General features: G+C 34.8%; 1 protein-coding gene across 1 annotated transcript in view; it reads right to left on the minus strand.

Annotated features, from left to right (window-relative positions):
- Positions 1-15,830, minus strand: part of GABRA3 (gamma-aminobutyric acid type A receptor subunit alpha3) — a 366,533-nt gene that overhangs the window by 73,294 nt on the left and 277,409 nt on the right. Inside the window, exon 6 of the mRNA XM_004000982.6 lies at positions 11,572-11,654. Within this exon, the coding sequence (XP_004001031.3) occupies positions 11,572-11,654 (83 nt within the window). The remainder of the gene's footprint in view (positions 1-11,571; positions 11,655-15,830) is intronic.

Consider the following 15,830-nt stretch of genomic DNA (forward strand, 5'->3'; position numbering starts at 1 on the left):
CAACACTTAGTGTAGGCATTCAAACACAAAACCTGTTGAACTTTCAGTCTATGTTTTAAGGTTAATTAAGATTTCTATTGTACATCTTTTTTATATATCAGTTATAATTCTCTATACCAAATTGCATGATGTTAATACCTGAAGTTGTATTTCTTCAACAAAGGCATACTTTGTATGCATAGTAAAGATGTAGAAACATTCATTTCTAGTTTTTTTTTTTTTTACTTTTTGAGAGTGAGAGAGCAAGTGGGGGAGGGACAAAAGGAGAGAGAGAGAGAGAGAGGGAGGGAGACTTAAGCAGGCTCCATCTCCATGGTCAACATGGAGCCTGATGCAGGGTTCAATCTCACCACTATGAGATCATGACCTGAGCTGAAATCAAAAGTTGTACACTTAACTGACTGACCCACCCAGGCACCCCAAAATATTCTTCATTTCTATAAGGAAATGCAAACTCCCCTATATGTTTTGAAACCAGTCCTCTCAGTCTTTTTTCCTTATGTTTTGATAGCTACAGGTATAAGAACTATGTCACATTCCTTTTAATTCTACTAGCAGCTCTCAATTCTACTATATGTAAAAATGCAAGCGAGTTGATTAATGGCAACTAACATTGGACCCTTTTTCAGGAAGAGAGTAAAAAGTGATAGAGATTTGGGGGAATGGCAAGCATATGTCCATTAACAAGAACAACCACTACTCAGCCGATTGTGGCCATGTGAGAGTTTGAGACCAATGTCACATCTTCTGACTTCATAAAATAATAAAAAAAATCCTGGGATTTATGTGACATCTCCCAAATTTCAAATCATTGCAAATAACTTTAAAAGTTATGGGGCACCTAGGTGGCTCAGTTGGTTAAGCATCCGACTTTGGCTCAGGTCATGATCTCACAGTCCGTGAGTTCATGCCCCGTGTCGGGCTCTATGCTAACAGCTCAGAGCCTGGGGCCTGCTTCGGGTTCTGTGTCTCCCTCTCTCTCTGCCCCTCCTCTGCTCACAATCTGTCTCTCTCTCTCTCTCTCTCTCAAAAATAAATAAACATTGGGGCGCCTGGGTGGCGCAGTCGGTTGAGGGTCCGACTTCAGCCAGGTCACGATCTCGTGGTCCGTGAGTTCGAGCCCCGCGTCGGGCTCTGGGCTGATGGCTCAGAGCCTGGAGCCTGTTTCCGATTCTGTGTCTCCCTCTCTCTCTGCCCCTCCCCCATTCATGCTTTGTCTCTCTCTGTCCCAAAAATAAATAAACGTTGAAAAAAAAATAAAAAAAAATAAATAAACATTAATTTTTTAAAAAGTTATAAACACTATATGGATCAAACAAATTAAATTTTCAAGCTACCAATTTGCAACCTCTGGTCTAGAGATCTCCTATAAATGGCTATGGTCTTTTGTGATTCAGTCTTGGAAACAAAGCATCTTCTGATGCCTATGGGTGTCTAGGGTTCCCAACTTGAATTATAGATCTTTAAACTATTATCACCAAGAAGAAAGGGAAATCCTCTCCTTAGGATTCTTCTCATTTCCTTATTTAAAATTTATAAGACTATTAAGTGAAGACTATCACAAGGCCCTATCTTTTCATTTTCCCCAGTGCCTTCCATCTGTAGTATATATGCTTGGGGTTCCACTACTCCTAAGCAGAGAATCACCTGTATATTTATTCTTATCTTTGTTGTTCAGGTGGTTGTAACTCTTTATGTTTATAGGACAGTGCAATCAGTGTTCTGCCCAATATACTCAAGAGTTTGACAATGTAAAGACTAGACCAGGTCTGTTCAGGGAAAGAGTAGGGGATAGAGATATTTTCCACCCCTAAGAAAGAAAAGGAATTTCTTGGTGGATCTCTTAACTTCAGCTGAGTACTTTGAGTGGACAATCCTGAATACTAGCCCTAAAAATCCTAGCAGTTCTAGTACAGATGTGACAATAAAACATGCTGCTATCCATACCTTATAAATGTCACCGGGCCCAGAATGTCAACTTGTTTTAAGCAAAATGTAATAATTTCATTTCTTTGGCAATAATATACAGGAACAGAGGGATTTATAGGGAAAAAATTATCTTCTATGATGGAGGTCAAAGCAGGAAAGGCATGAACTAATAAAGGAAGAGATGAAAGAATGAGAAATAAATTCAAAAAATAAATTGAAAACTACTTGATTATTCACAGCCTAACCCTGTAATGGTAAACAAAAGTTAAAGGAACCCATGGTGGTGGTGGTGGGGTTGGGTGTGGGGATGGCACCATTGCTTCTGCTCAGAGTGGACTTTTAGGGAAGGATTCATAAAGTAGATAATGCTTAGAAGATGAGACCACCTTTAAAGGGTGAAATGACATTCATATCAAAAGAACAACACAGCAAAGGCAAAAAGCATACAGGAACATCAGTGTTAAGGGAATTAGTGGTACCCCTCGATTTAGACGCTAGAGAGAAGCTGAGGTAATATTTGCCCTAATTGCCCACACTAAGAAATGAGGGTTTTAGTTGTGGATGTGCCTCAAGTAGAGAATGACATAGCAAAATGTATGCTTATGAAAGAATGCCCTTGCTGCAGTATGGATAACTAGGTGGAAATAATGAAACTAAAGCTAAAACATCAGGTAAAGGCCTTCACAAATTTTGGTGTAAGTGACCCTTAGGGCATAACAGATGGTAATTAAGTTTAATTGAGTGAGATAGAGGAGATTTCAGAGGTAGAACAGATTATAACTGATAGCTTTTCATGAAGGTTAAGAAAGGAAAGGAGGACATTTAAGGAAGGATTCTACATGACTCTAAGATTGTAGCTTTTGCAAGTTGTAGATAATGACGAAATTCATTCACCTAGTGAGGAACAGAACTCTTCCCCTTTAGGTCTTCTCTTTCTTCTCTCCTTCCTCCATGCCCCTTGGGCTCCTTTAACCTCTCAGCTTCTCTCCCATACCTTTCTTTTCTATCCTTATTTCTCAGTTCCAATAATTCTATTTTCATGGAGGAGCAGGGGTAGAGTGTGTGTGTTGGAGGTGAATGCTGCAGAAAGGATATCTACCACAATATTGGAACTATTACACCCCCAGAATGGCCCCCTCAACATATTGTATAGGCTATGATGACACAAACATTTCATTCTCTCTTTCTGTTATTTGAGCCTTGGTATGTGTTAGGCTCCAGGAAAATGGGAAATAAAAAACAATCCTGCCACAATGGCACCAAGAGAAAGCATTCCCTTTGAACTTATCTTGTCAGAGACTGATTGCATGCTTGACTGATCAGTCAACAAATATTATGTTATTATATTAGACATATAAGGCACAGAGCTGGGGAGGGGTTTCATTAGATACAGTGATCAGAGAAGACCTCTTTGGGGGAGTGGTTTTTAACCTGAAACCTAAAAAATGAGAAAGAGCCAGAGCTTGATGGGGAATATTTTAGGCCAAGAAAACAAGTACAAAGGCTTCTAAGTAGGAAAGATCTGCACTGTTCTATGAACTAGCAGAAGGCCAATGTAAAGGAGAGAGCAATATAAGATGAAGTTGAAGAAGTATGTAACAATCAGAATACAGAATCTAAATAAACCAAGAAAGGGAACACAAAAGGTTTTAGAGAAAAATTAATCAGTCAGTTTGGGCATATTGAGTAAAAATATAAGGATTCTGATGAACATAACAACTACAGCCTAAGGTTGGTATATATGAGAGACCAAATGGAAACAGACATTGTATAAGTTTATAACTAAAACAAATACTTAAATTCTCAGGACTTCAAATTATCTGAAATTGTAGGACAAGTTATAGCTACTACTTACTGGACAAATTTTAGATTTCTAGCATGGGGGATATGTGTTTCTGCATCTATTGTGGTGATCATGTGGTTTTTGTCCTCTATTCTACTAATATGGTGTATTACATTGAATTTTGGATATTAAGCCAACTTTATATTCTTAGGATGAATCGCACTTAAACATAGTGTACAATCCATTTATAAGTTGCTTCATTCAGTTTGCTAGTATTTTGTTGAAGATTTTATTATTTATACTCATAATAAATATTTTCCTTTTCTTGTGATTTTTTTTAAATCAGAGTAATAATGACCTGATTTAAGAAGTAAAGAAATGTTACCTCTTCTTCTATATTTTGCAAAACTTTGTGAAGACTTAGTAATAATTCTTCTTTAAATATTTGGTATATTTCAATGGTGAGGCCATTTAGCCCTGTTTTTTGTTTGTTTCTTTTGTGTTTTGTTTTGTGGGGGGGGGAAGTTATTATATTACTAATGTAATGTCTTTGTTATGAGTTCAAAAATAATTTCTATTTCTTCTTTAGTTTCAATAATTTGTATATTTCTAGTAATTTCTCCATTTCATCTCAGCTGTCTAATTTGTTGGCATACAGTTGCTCATAGTATTCCTGTATGATCCTGTTTATTTCTGTAAGGTCAGTAATAATTTCCTTTCTTTAAAATTTTAGTAATTTAATTCTTCTTTTTTTGGCTTGGTCAGTCTAGCTAAAGGTTTACCAGTTTTGTTGATCTTCTCAAAGAACCAACTTTTAGATTCTTTGATTCTCTTAAATGTTTTTTCTATTATCTATTTCATTTAATTGCCCTCCAACATTTATTATTTTCTTCCTTCTACTTGTTTTGGGTTTAGTTTGCTCTTCTTTTTTCTAGTTTCTTAAAGTAGAAAGACAGATTATTACTTTCTTCTTTTTAATATATGCTTTACAGTTATACATTTCCCTCTGAACATTGCTTTAGCTGATGCATTCCATAAATTTTGGTATATGGTACATAATTTTCATTTATTTCAACTATTTTCTAATATCCCTTGTGATGTTTTCTTTGACCCATTCTTTATTAAGGAGTACACTATTTAGGAGTGCATATGTCAGCACATTTGTGAATTTCTCAAATTCTGTGGTTTTTCATTTCTAATTTCATTCAATTGAACACACTTTGTATGGTTTTAATACTTTTAAACTTATTGAATATTGTTTTATGGTCTAATGTGGTCTAACATATGGTCTACCCCAGATAAATGTTCCATGTGCTCTTAAGAGTAATGTGTATTTTGATGTTGTTTGGTACAGTATAAATGTTAGATCTAGTCAGTTTATAATTTTGTTCAAGTCTTTTACTTCTATGTTGATGTTTTCTTTAGTGATCTGTTGAAAGTGGAGTAGTGAAATCTTTAGCTATTACTATTATCTATTTCTCCTTTCAATTCTTTCAATTTTGCTTCATGTATTTTGGGGTTCTGTGGTTAAATACATATATCTTTACAATCATTATATCTTCCTGATGGATTGACCTTTCTGTTATTTCAAAATCTTCAAGGCTTCTACAGAATGTGGAAGAAATGGATGGCAATAGGACTCCCTGATTTTACTGAGAATAAGTACTTCTCTTGAATAATACTCCTTATATTGGCTGTGAACCTTTGGAGAGAGTTTGGAGAAAGTTTATTTTGAAAAATTTTTACAATGTTCTGATTGGTTTTATGGAAGAGATTTTCAGAAGACCTTACTCTACCGTTCCAGAATTGTTCCTCATTAGAGATATTTTTCCCATTGTATTTTTTTCCATTATTTAAATTCCAGTATAGTTAACATAGAGTGTTACATTAGTTTCAGGTGTACGATATAGTGATTCAGTAATTCCATACATCACCCGGTGCTCATCACAAATGCACTCCTTAATCCCTATCCCTTTTTCACCCATCCCTCACCCTTACTTCCCCCCCTAGTAACCACCACTTTGTTCTCATTAGAGATTATTTTAAGACTAATTTCCACTGCCCACTTAATTTAAGAATTTAAATTACTCTTTTCTTCTTGATGCACTCTCTTTGGATTCCAGGATAATATGTTCCAATAAGATTCCTAATACTTTACCTGTCTTCTCCTCCATATTTACTGTGTTATTCTCTTCTCTGTAGTCTTTAAATGTTATAGTGACTGAAGATACAGCTCTTGATACTTTTATCTACGTACAGTCATTTCCTTAGTGATATCCTCCAGCCTATGGCTTTAAATGATACCTAAATTAGATCTCCAGTCATCTTTTCTGAACACCAGGCTTATATTCCATATAATCAGCATCCAGAAGCACTATTTGTGTCCCTGTTTAAGCACAGCCTGCACCATGGGTAACCACTATCCTGACTATTGTTTCTATGTGGGAATTCCTTCCTGGCATTTATTAGAAAATTTATATACTTTCTGAATATCAAATACTGATAAAAATAGTTGAAATGAGCAAAATAGAAAAAGTAATATAATTCTCCTGTAAGAATTAAAGCTTAACAATGGACATACAGATATTACTGATTTGAAGGAATCTACTAATGTCAAGTTAAAAGCAAGAGCAGGAAATGCTGGCACATTGAGTAAAAGATTATGAAAATTCCACATATCAGTACAGGAGTATATGTTGATCTTATCAGTTGATTTTGCTTATTGTATATATATGTTTGTGGCCCTGTATTCTGGTAATGGTGAGAATTTCTTACAAATTATACATTAATAAGTCTATATTATATGCATAGCATAAAATATACAAACTCTGTGGGTGTGATTTCAAGAATAAGTTTGAGAAGCAAAGTAAACCCTTAAATTGGTAATTTTGACTTTTGATTCTGTGTAGTGCTGCTTACCTTGCTAAGAAATAAAGAAAATCTTGTTATTCAAACAGTATATAATAAGATTTGCTGGTATTTTCCAGATTTTGACTATCTTTTATATACTACTGGTCTTTGCTACTACTTCTAAACTTACATTTCTTATTTATTCAAAAAAAATTTGGATATTCATACTAATGACTAAGGAAAATAAAGAAGGTTGGAAATATTTTATGAATAACATTTAATGTGTAAGATTTTTAGGAGTTCCAACTCCTATTCCTGAATCCCATAGTTTAATATGTTAGAAGTTTGGGTATATTATCAATAGCAATGTTAGATAAAATATTAAGGACTTCTTAATTTTTTTTACTGTTTATTAATTTTTTGAGAGACAGATGGAGAAAGAGTGTGAGTTGAGGGGCAGAGAAAAAGACACAGAATCCAAAGCAGGCTCCAGCTCTGAGCTGTTAGCACAGAGCCCAAGCGGGGCTTGAACCCACAAAAACTGGGAGATCATGACCTGAGCTGAAGATGGAGGCCCAACCGACTGAGCCACCCAGGTGCCCCATATATTAAGGACTTCTAATACCACAGATTAATTCTGCCTGATATTGTATATGATATAAATGGAATCGTGCACTATAATACATTTATGTGTCCGGCTTTTGCTCAGAATTAAATCTATAACCTCATCCATGTTGTTGAGTGTAATATATCTGTCATTGTACAGTATTTTATTGTGTGAATATATCATAGATTTTGTATCTGTTCTGATAGATATTAGACTAGTTTTCAGTTTGGAGCAACTAAAATAGCTCTGCTATGAACACTCATTATATGCTTTTTGGTAGATATAAATACTGATTTATGTTTAAAAATATACTCAGGACTAGAAATGCCAGGTTCTATGATATGTATATGTTTAGTACTAGTAGAAACCACCAATTTCCCAAAACTTTTGTACAAATTTACATTCCTCTTAACAGTGCATGAGAGTATAGTTGTGTTCCATATCCTCACCAACATTTGGGATTAAGGAAGAAAAGTTGAAATTCCTAAAAATTTTATATACTATATGTTATTCATAAAACATTTACAACCTTCTTTTTTAATTTTAGTTATTCTAGTGGGTGTAGAATGGTATCCTCTGGATTTTAATTTGTATTTCCCTGATGACTAATATAGTGGATCATTTTATATGTGTGTGTGATTGGGAAAGTGTTCTACAAGGTGCCTATTCAACACTTTTTTTTCTATTGAGGTTTCTGACTACAAAACAGATGAACATAATGGAGGAGAAACAAAAATAATATGAAAACAGGGAGGGGGACAAAACAGAAGAGACTCATGGAGAACAAACTGAGGGTTACTGGAGGGGTTGTGGGAGGGGGGATGGGCTAAATGGGTAAGGGGCACTAAGGAATCTACTCCTGAAATCATTGTTGCACTATACGCTAATTTGGATGTAAATTTAAAAAAATAAAAAATAAAACAAGTTAAAAAATAAAAAAAATAATTATGGATTTGAGTCATTTGTCATGTATATGCAATACACATATTTTCTCTCACCTTGTGACTGGCCTTTTTACCATTGTCTTTTGATAGACAGAATGTATTAATTTTTAATATATTCTAATTCATCCTCTTTTACCTTTGTGATCAGCGATATTTTATGTCCCATTTAAGTAATCTCTACTTCTTCAAAGATCATGAAAATATTCTCTTATATTTTCTTCTAAAAAATTATTGTTTTACCTTTCACCTTTTCACATATCTACATTCCATCTGAAATTTATTTTTGTGCATGATGAGAGATAAAAGTCAAGATTTCTTTCTCTCTCTTTCCTTCCTTCCCTCCCTATCAGCCTCCCTTTCCTTCTCCCTTTCTTTCTGCTTTTGGACTTCTGTTATGTCCCATTAGTCTATTTGTCTATCATTCCAATAATAATACCTACAGCTTTAGAATATACAGGTAGTTTTAAAATTTTAAAATAAGTCTTGATATCTGGTATTAGATTTGATTTGATTGTAAGTTCTCTAGCTTTATTCTTCTTCTTCAAGATTGCCTAGCTATTTTTTACACTTTTACATTTCTATATAAATTTTAGAATCAGTGTTTTCTTTGTATTTGTCCTCCTTAGTGCTTACCAACTTCTTGAATGTTTAGATTGATAACTTTAAAAATGTTTGGCCTGAATGTAATTATTACTTTTGCTCCTTTCTCTCCATTTTTCTTCCGCAAAATTACACATTACAACATATTTTACTGTGTCCCATGTTTCTTACTCTTTTCTGTATTTTTGTGTCCCTGTGCTTCAGTTTTGCTATTTTCTGTTTATCCATTTTTAAATTCTCCAATCCTGTCTTCTGCTTGTTAAATCTATCCATTGAATTCTGAATTTTGCATAGGTACTTTTCCATAAGTAATTTCTAATCTGTTCTTCTTTATACATTCCAATTTTCTGCTGAAATTCTGTTTTGTCTCTTTTATCTCTTATATTCATCTTTTCTCCTTTTCCTCGAACGTATTAACCATAGTTTTTGTTTTTTAGCATAGTTTTTAAAAGTCCTTGTCTACAAACTCTGATATCTGGGTCACCTGTTGACCTATTCTATATTCCCCCTCCCCCTTTATTTATTTTTTGTTTTGTTTTAAAATCTTGGTTTTAGGTCATATAGTCCTGTCTATTGGTATGCCTAATGATTTTTTTTTTATTGAATTCCAGACACTATATAATAAAATTGTTTAGTTTTCAGATGATGTTAACTTATACCAGAGAGGCTTCATTTTTTCCTTTTCTAAGCAGATAGTTTAGGATAAACATTACCTTAATCCTATAAGAGACTGAGTTGGGTTATAGTTTTGGTTAAACTTGATGTATGTCCCTTCTGTTCCCTTGTAACTAGGACATAGCTTCTCTGGGGTTGTAAACTGATAGCCTAGCATGCCTTCTTTTTTATAGCATTGGGAGACTGTAGGAAAGCCAGCTTTACATTTCAGAGGTTTTCATATTTTTATTTGGCCTTATGATTTATGCATATTCAAAAAGTCAGCAATTGTATTGACAGGGACATCGGCCAAGAATTTGAGACCTTCTAGATCTCTATTTTTATCACTTTAGCTCTGTGTGCCAATTAAACAATTGCTTTTTTTTCCCTATCATCTAGCATCAGCCCTATGCTTAGGGCCAAACATGAATTCTAAGCTTCAATCAATGGCTAGAATAGACAGGTACCATAAAGAATGAATAAGCTGCAGGTCACAAATTCATTTATGAGAGGTTCTACCTTTTCTCCAGAATTTTTGTCTTTCAATCCTCATTGCTTCTACAGTTCTAGGTTTTCTAGTTATTCATGAGCCATTATTATTTATCATCTGAATTATTGCAATAACCTTTTAACTGGATTTCCTTCTTCTATTCTTCCCAACTTATATTTTAACAGAGTATCCACAATTATTAAAACATAAGTCAGATAATATAATCATTTTGTTCAAAATATCCCAATCACTCTTCATTTTCTCTCAGTAAAATTCAATGCCCTTTAATGCCCTAAAAGACTCTAGATGATCTGTCTTCTTCTTTGATCTCATACTCTCCTAGTGCTTTCCCCTTTACTGTATCTATATACTATACTGAACACTTCAATCTTCTTTGAAGAAGTCAGATACTTTTCTGACTCAGGGTCTTATCTCTGGTTGTTCTCTCTACCTAGAGCACAGTTTCCTCTAATATCTGCACTGTTAATGCTTTTACCTTCTTAAAATCTCTGCTCACTTTTTCAAAGAGGCCTATGCTGAATCCCTACTTTAAATTTCAGTGGCAACACCTATCTTCCACCTAGACATGACTAATTCCCCTTATTCTGCAAAAATTTTAGGTCTTCCCATGGTTATTTTCAATTTACAACATACTTTATACTTTACTTTTTAATCCATTTTTTATTTTATCTTCCACCATCACTCTCTCCTCTATAAAATACGCTCCACAAAGACAGGGTCTTTGCTTTATTCATGGATGTTTTCCAAACTCTTACAATAGAGCCTGGCACAAAAGAGACAATCTATAAGTATTTGACAATGATTGAAAAAATATGTCACATGTAATTACTTGGGTCTTCTCAAATGCTCTTTCTATTTTAAAATACAGAGTTAAATTTAATTTAGACACAATCAACACAGACCTTGATATATTGCTCAGATGACTCCCTATATGAAACTTACTCTGAAATTCTTAGAATTACACTCACTCAAATTCTATTCAATTTTAATTTTTCTAATTTATTTAAAAATGGGCTATGTATCTACTCATTTCTCTGTCAGATTTGCAGTTACTGGTAAAGGCAATACTCTGTAAAAATGAGAAAATCTCCAGATTTTCTTTCTCTCTTTCTATCTACCATTTACTGTAGAGAATTAGATAGAACTATATAAGATGCAGGTAGAAAAGGCATTTCAAAAATATAAACACATTTCCTTTTGGATATCTTGTCCTTAGGAAGTGGCTACTATACTCTAATTTTGTTTGTTTGTTTATTATTCATTTATTTACTCATTCATTCTCAAGTATGTATTTAAATTCCAGTTAGTTTATATTCAGTGTGACATTAGTTTCAGGTGTACAATATAATGATTTATCACTTACATACATCACTCAGTGCCCATCACAATATATTAGCTCTGTCTTGCTCTATCTTCTGGACAATTTAGGAAACAGATGTTAATGTTTCAATCTAATGATAGAAATGAATCTGAAATAGTGAGATAATATTTGCTATCTAGAAAGAAAACTCTATTAAAAGCTAAGTCTCCTCCTCCTGATTAGTTAGTACTATTGAACACCACTCCCTTTCCTCATTCCCATACTGGCCTGGGTTAAAGGCTTCAGCTTTAGAAACTACTAGGGGACAGAATAGGAAATACTCAGTTTCCTTTCAGAAGAACAGGTAAACAGAAACTGAAAAACAATACGTACAGCTTCCAAACTTCAGTGGGCAGGCATGTACATCCATAGGAAAATCTTCCAAATGCATGGGGCACTCAGCATGAATTGTTAATCTAACACAAAGGAGAAAAGAAAATTAGATTAAGCAAAAATGAACAGTATTAATCACAGAGCTGAGTTCCCACTCACCAGCAATGGGGTGCCCCTAAGAATAATGGGATTTCATTTATTTAGGTTCACTGAGATCAAAGTCTTTATGAACACAAGGGATGAATTAATTGAACCAAACAGCAACTCAAAGCAGCATTCAGTATTCAGATTTTTAAATCAGATTCGAATCCCACCTTACCACCTTTAGAAAAACACATATAACTTATCTGCCTTAGCTGAGTTCCCTCAGCCAACCCTCCCTCTCAAAGAAGGCTTAAAACACAAGATTCTGACTTATTCACTCTTTGATAGCAGTTTAATTATTTGTTAAATAATTCCTATCAGCAGCCTATAGAGTGAGTTAACCAATGTAAAGACTACACTGGGAAGGAGAGATGAATATCTTTATCTTGATAATGAACAGGTACAAAAGATGTCTCTGCTGCTCACAGCAACTGCTATAACTTTGTTGATGGAGATGCCTCTTGGAGAACATATACTGCATGTGCTTGTGCACACACACGCATGCACACACACACAAAAAAAAAACTGGTCAGGAAAACAAAATATGAAGGTAATGGAGGACACCAAAAACCTCAGAGGTTAAGTCTAAAGACCTCATGCTTTATTTTTTTTATATTTTTTAATGTTTATTTATTTTTGAGAGACAGAGAGAGACAGAATATAGGTGGGGAGGGGTAGACAGAGAGAGGGAGACACAGAATCTGAAGCCGGCTCCAGGCTCTGAGCTGTTGGCACAGAGCCCAACATGGGGCTCGACTTTCAAGCCGTGAGATCATGACCTGAGCTGAGATCATGACCTGAGCCAAAGTCAGATGCTTAACCGACTGAGCCACCCAGGTGCCCCATAAAGACCTCATGTTTCTTAATAGGAACAACATGTGAAAGACACTGCATGGATTCCTCAATGAAAATCTGAATGGGGTATGATTTGCAATGCCCACATATTCATTCTCCTGCATTATTCTGCATGAATAATCTATTCTAAGATTTCTCCTCTGATTTCTTGCCAATAAACTAGGCAATCTAGAAGTGGACAAATTCTTAGAAACTCACACACTATCAAAGCTGAATCAGGAGAAATAGAAAATTTGAACAGGCCCATAGCCAGCAAAGAAATTAAATCAGTAATAAAAAATCTCCCAACAATTAAGAATCCTGGACCAGATGGCTTTCCAGGGGAATTCTACCAGACATTTAAAAAGTTAATGCCTTTTCTTCTCAAATTGTTCTAAAAACCAGAAATAGAAGGAAAACTTCCAAACTCATTCTACGAAACCAGCATTACCTTGATTCCAAAACCAGACAAAGACCCCATGTAAAAGGAAAACTAAAGGCCAATATCCCTGATGAACATGGATATAAAAATTCTCAATAAAATACTAGAAAATCAGATTCAACAGTACATTAAAAGAATTATTCACCATAATCAAGTGGGATTTATTTGTGGGCTGCAGGGCTGGTTCAATATTCGCAAACCAATCAATGTGGCACACCACATTAATAAAAGAAAGGATAAAAACCATATGATCCTCTCAATAGATGCATAAAAAGCATTTGACAAAATATAGCATTCTTTCTTGATAAAAACTCTCAAGAAATTAGGGATGGAATGAACATTCCTCAACATTATAAAGGCCATATATGAAAGACCCACAGCTACTATTCTCAAAGGGGAAAAACTGAGAGATTTCCCCCTAAAGTCAGGAACATGACAAAGGATGTTTGTCACTCACACACTCACTACTGTTGTTCAACATAGTACTAGAAGCCCTAGCCTCAGCAATCAGAAAACAAAAAGAAATAAAAGGCATATGAATTGGCAAAGAAATCAAACTTTCACTCTTCGCAGATTATATGATACTCTTCATGGAAAACCCGAAAGGCTCTTTTTTTTAAGTTTATGTATTTATTTTGAGAGAAAGAGCATGTGTCAGCAAGGGAGGGGTGTAGAGAGAGGTAGAGAGAATCCCAAGCAGGCTTTCCACTACCAGCACAGAGCCTGATGTGGGCCTAAACTCACAAACCATAAGATCATGACCCAAACCGAAGTTGGATGCTCAACCAACTTGAGCCACCCAGGGACCCCTGAAAGACTCTTTACAGAATTTTGAGCCTTAACTTTCCTTGGCCTAAGTAGTAGCCTTCCATGTAGAAATGAGACCTGCAGAGCATAAAGTCAGAATTCTTTGGAGCCTAGCTTTGATGAGTTACTTCTAGCTAATCTGTGTGTTTCCTGGTTATACTGGATTCAATCTATGCCATCCTTTTAGAGCTCTAGGTGACCAACTAGACAGCATTTCCAATCCTAATTGTTAAACCTGATGAATATGTAACCCTTCACAAATGTTCAGAGGAGCAATACTAGATATTGCTTAGAGCAGGATAACTAAAACATGTTCATGTGTATGTTAGCAAGAACTCTAGACTAAAAGGTAAAAACCAAGTGTATACTCTTCAACAAGTACTTATCCATCTCTTATTTTTAGTTCTCCCAACAAAACAGTAAGAGGTTGAATCTAGATGGCAAGTATCCTTGAAGATCTAACTAATCCCTTTAATATTTACAAAATTTTTCATGTGTCTTGGACAAAGGCTTAATTTTCAAGTCAGGCTGCAATATTCCATCAATCCACTCTTTATTCTCAAGGCATAAAGGAGGTTTCATAATTCAAAGGATCTGACACACAGAAAAAAATTATTTCACTGTGAAACCTGTTCCTTGTGTTGGATACTTAAAATATTCCATGACAGTTTAATAAAGAAAATTGTGTTCCTTCTTTCCACTTATATTAGTATTTCCAAGACACTGTCTTTTGTGAGTAATGTCAAGGGGAAATTACTTTATGTCTACCCAGCAGTCCTGATGACATGGCAAATAAGACCACAACAAATAGATTATAAAAGCAAGATGCAAAGGGCATCTGATTTCTGATTAGGAGTGGAACTGATTCATAACATTTCTATCTTCCTTTCCATACACTTCTTGCACATCCTACCTAGGCACATAGCAGAGAGGGAGGAGAAAGCAGATGTTGGTGAGGGCAGAGTACTTCACAACCCAGATTATGCTGTGCTCCTTTCATTGGTTCTTAAACACATCCTAATGCTCTCTGACATCCCATGTTATACTGTGTTCCCTTCTTCCTTCTCTTTACTTTGCTACACCTTTCAAGACCTTTTCAAGATTTTCTGCAGCAGAAAGCACCCTGGCAATATCCAAGCTAATATACTAATCACTACAGTCTATGCCATAAAAATATCCATCCCCTCCAAAAGTTTCCTTCCATATTATTATTACTATTATTATTATTATTATTATTATTATTATTATTATTATTATGTGTGACTAGAACCCTTAACATAAGACCTGTCCACCTGGCAAATTTTAAAGTAAACAATACAGTATTGTTTATTGAGAAAAAGACCTGAATAGACATTACTCCCAAGACATACAAATGGACACAGTTATGTAAAAAGGTACTCCACATCACTAATCATCAGAGAAATGTAAATGAAAACCACAATGAAATACCCCCTCACACCTGTTGGATAGGCTATTATCGAAAAAGACAAGAGATAACAAGTGTTGATGAGGATGTGGAGAAAAGGCAACTCTTGTGCACTGCTAGTGGGAATGTAAATTGGTGCAGTCACTATGGAAAGCAGTATGATGAAGGTTCTTCAAAAAATTAAAAATACAATTACCATAAGATCAAGAAATCTCACTTTTGGAAATATATATCCAAAGTTACTGAAATCAGGATTGCAAACAGATATCTTCACTTCCATGTTCATTACAGCATTATCCACAATAGCCAAAAAATGGAAGCAATCTAAGTGTCCATCAACAAGTGATAAGAAAATGTATATACATACAATGGAATATTATTCAGCCTTAACAAAAGAAAGAAATCCTGCCATTTTGAACCACACTGATGAACTTAGAGGACATTATGCTAAGTGAAATAAACCAGACAGAGAAAGACAAATACTATATGATCTCACTCGTACGTGGAATCTAAAATAGTTAAACTCATAGAAGCAGAGTAGAATGGTGGTAGGGAGGGAATGAGGAAATTTTAGTGAAAGGGTACTCAGGTTCAGTTTTTCAAGTT

Source organism: Felis catus, chromosome X (assembly GCF_018350175.1).
Source record: "Felis catus isolate Fca126 chromosome X, F.catus_Fca126_mat1.0, whole genome shotgun sequence".
NCBI lineage: Eukaryota > Metazoa > Chordata > Mammalia > Carnivora > Felidae > Felis > Felis catus.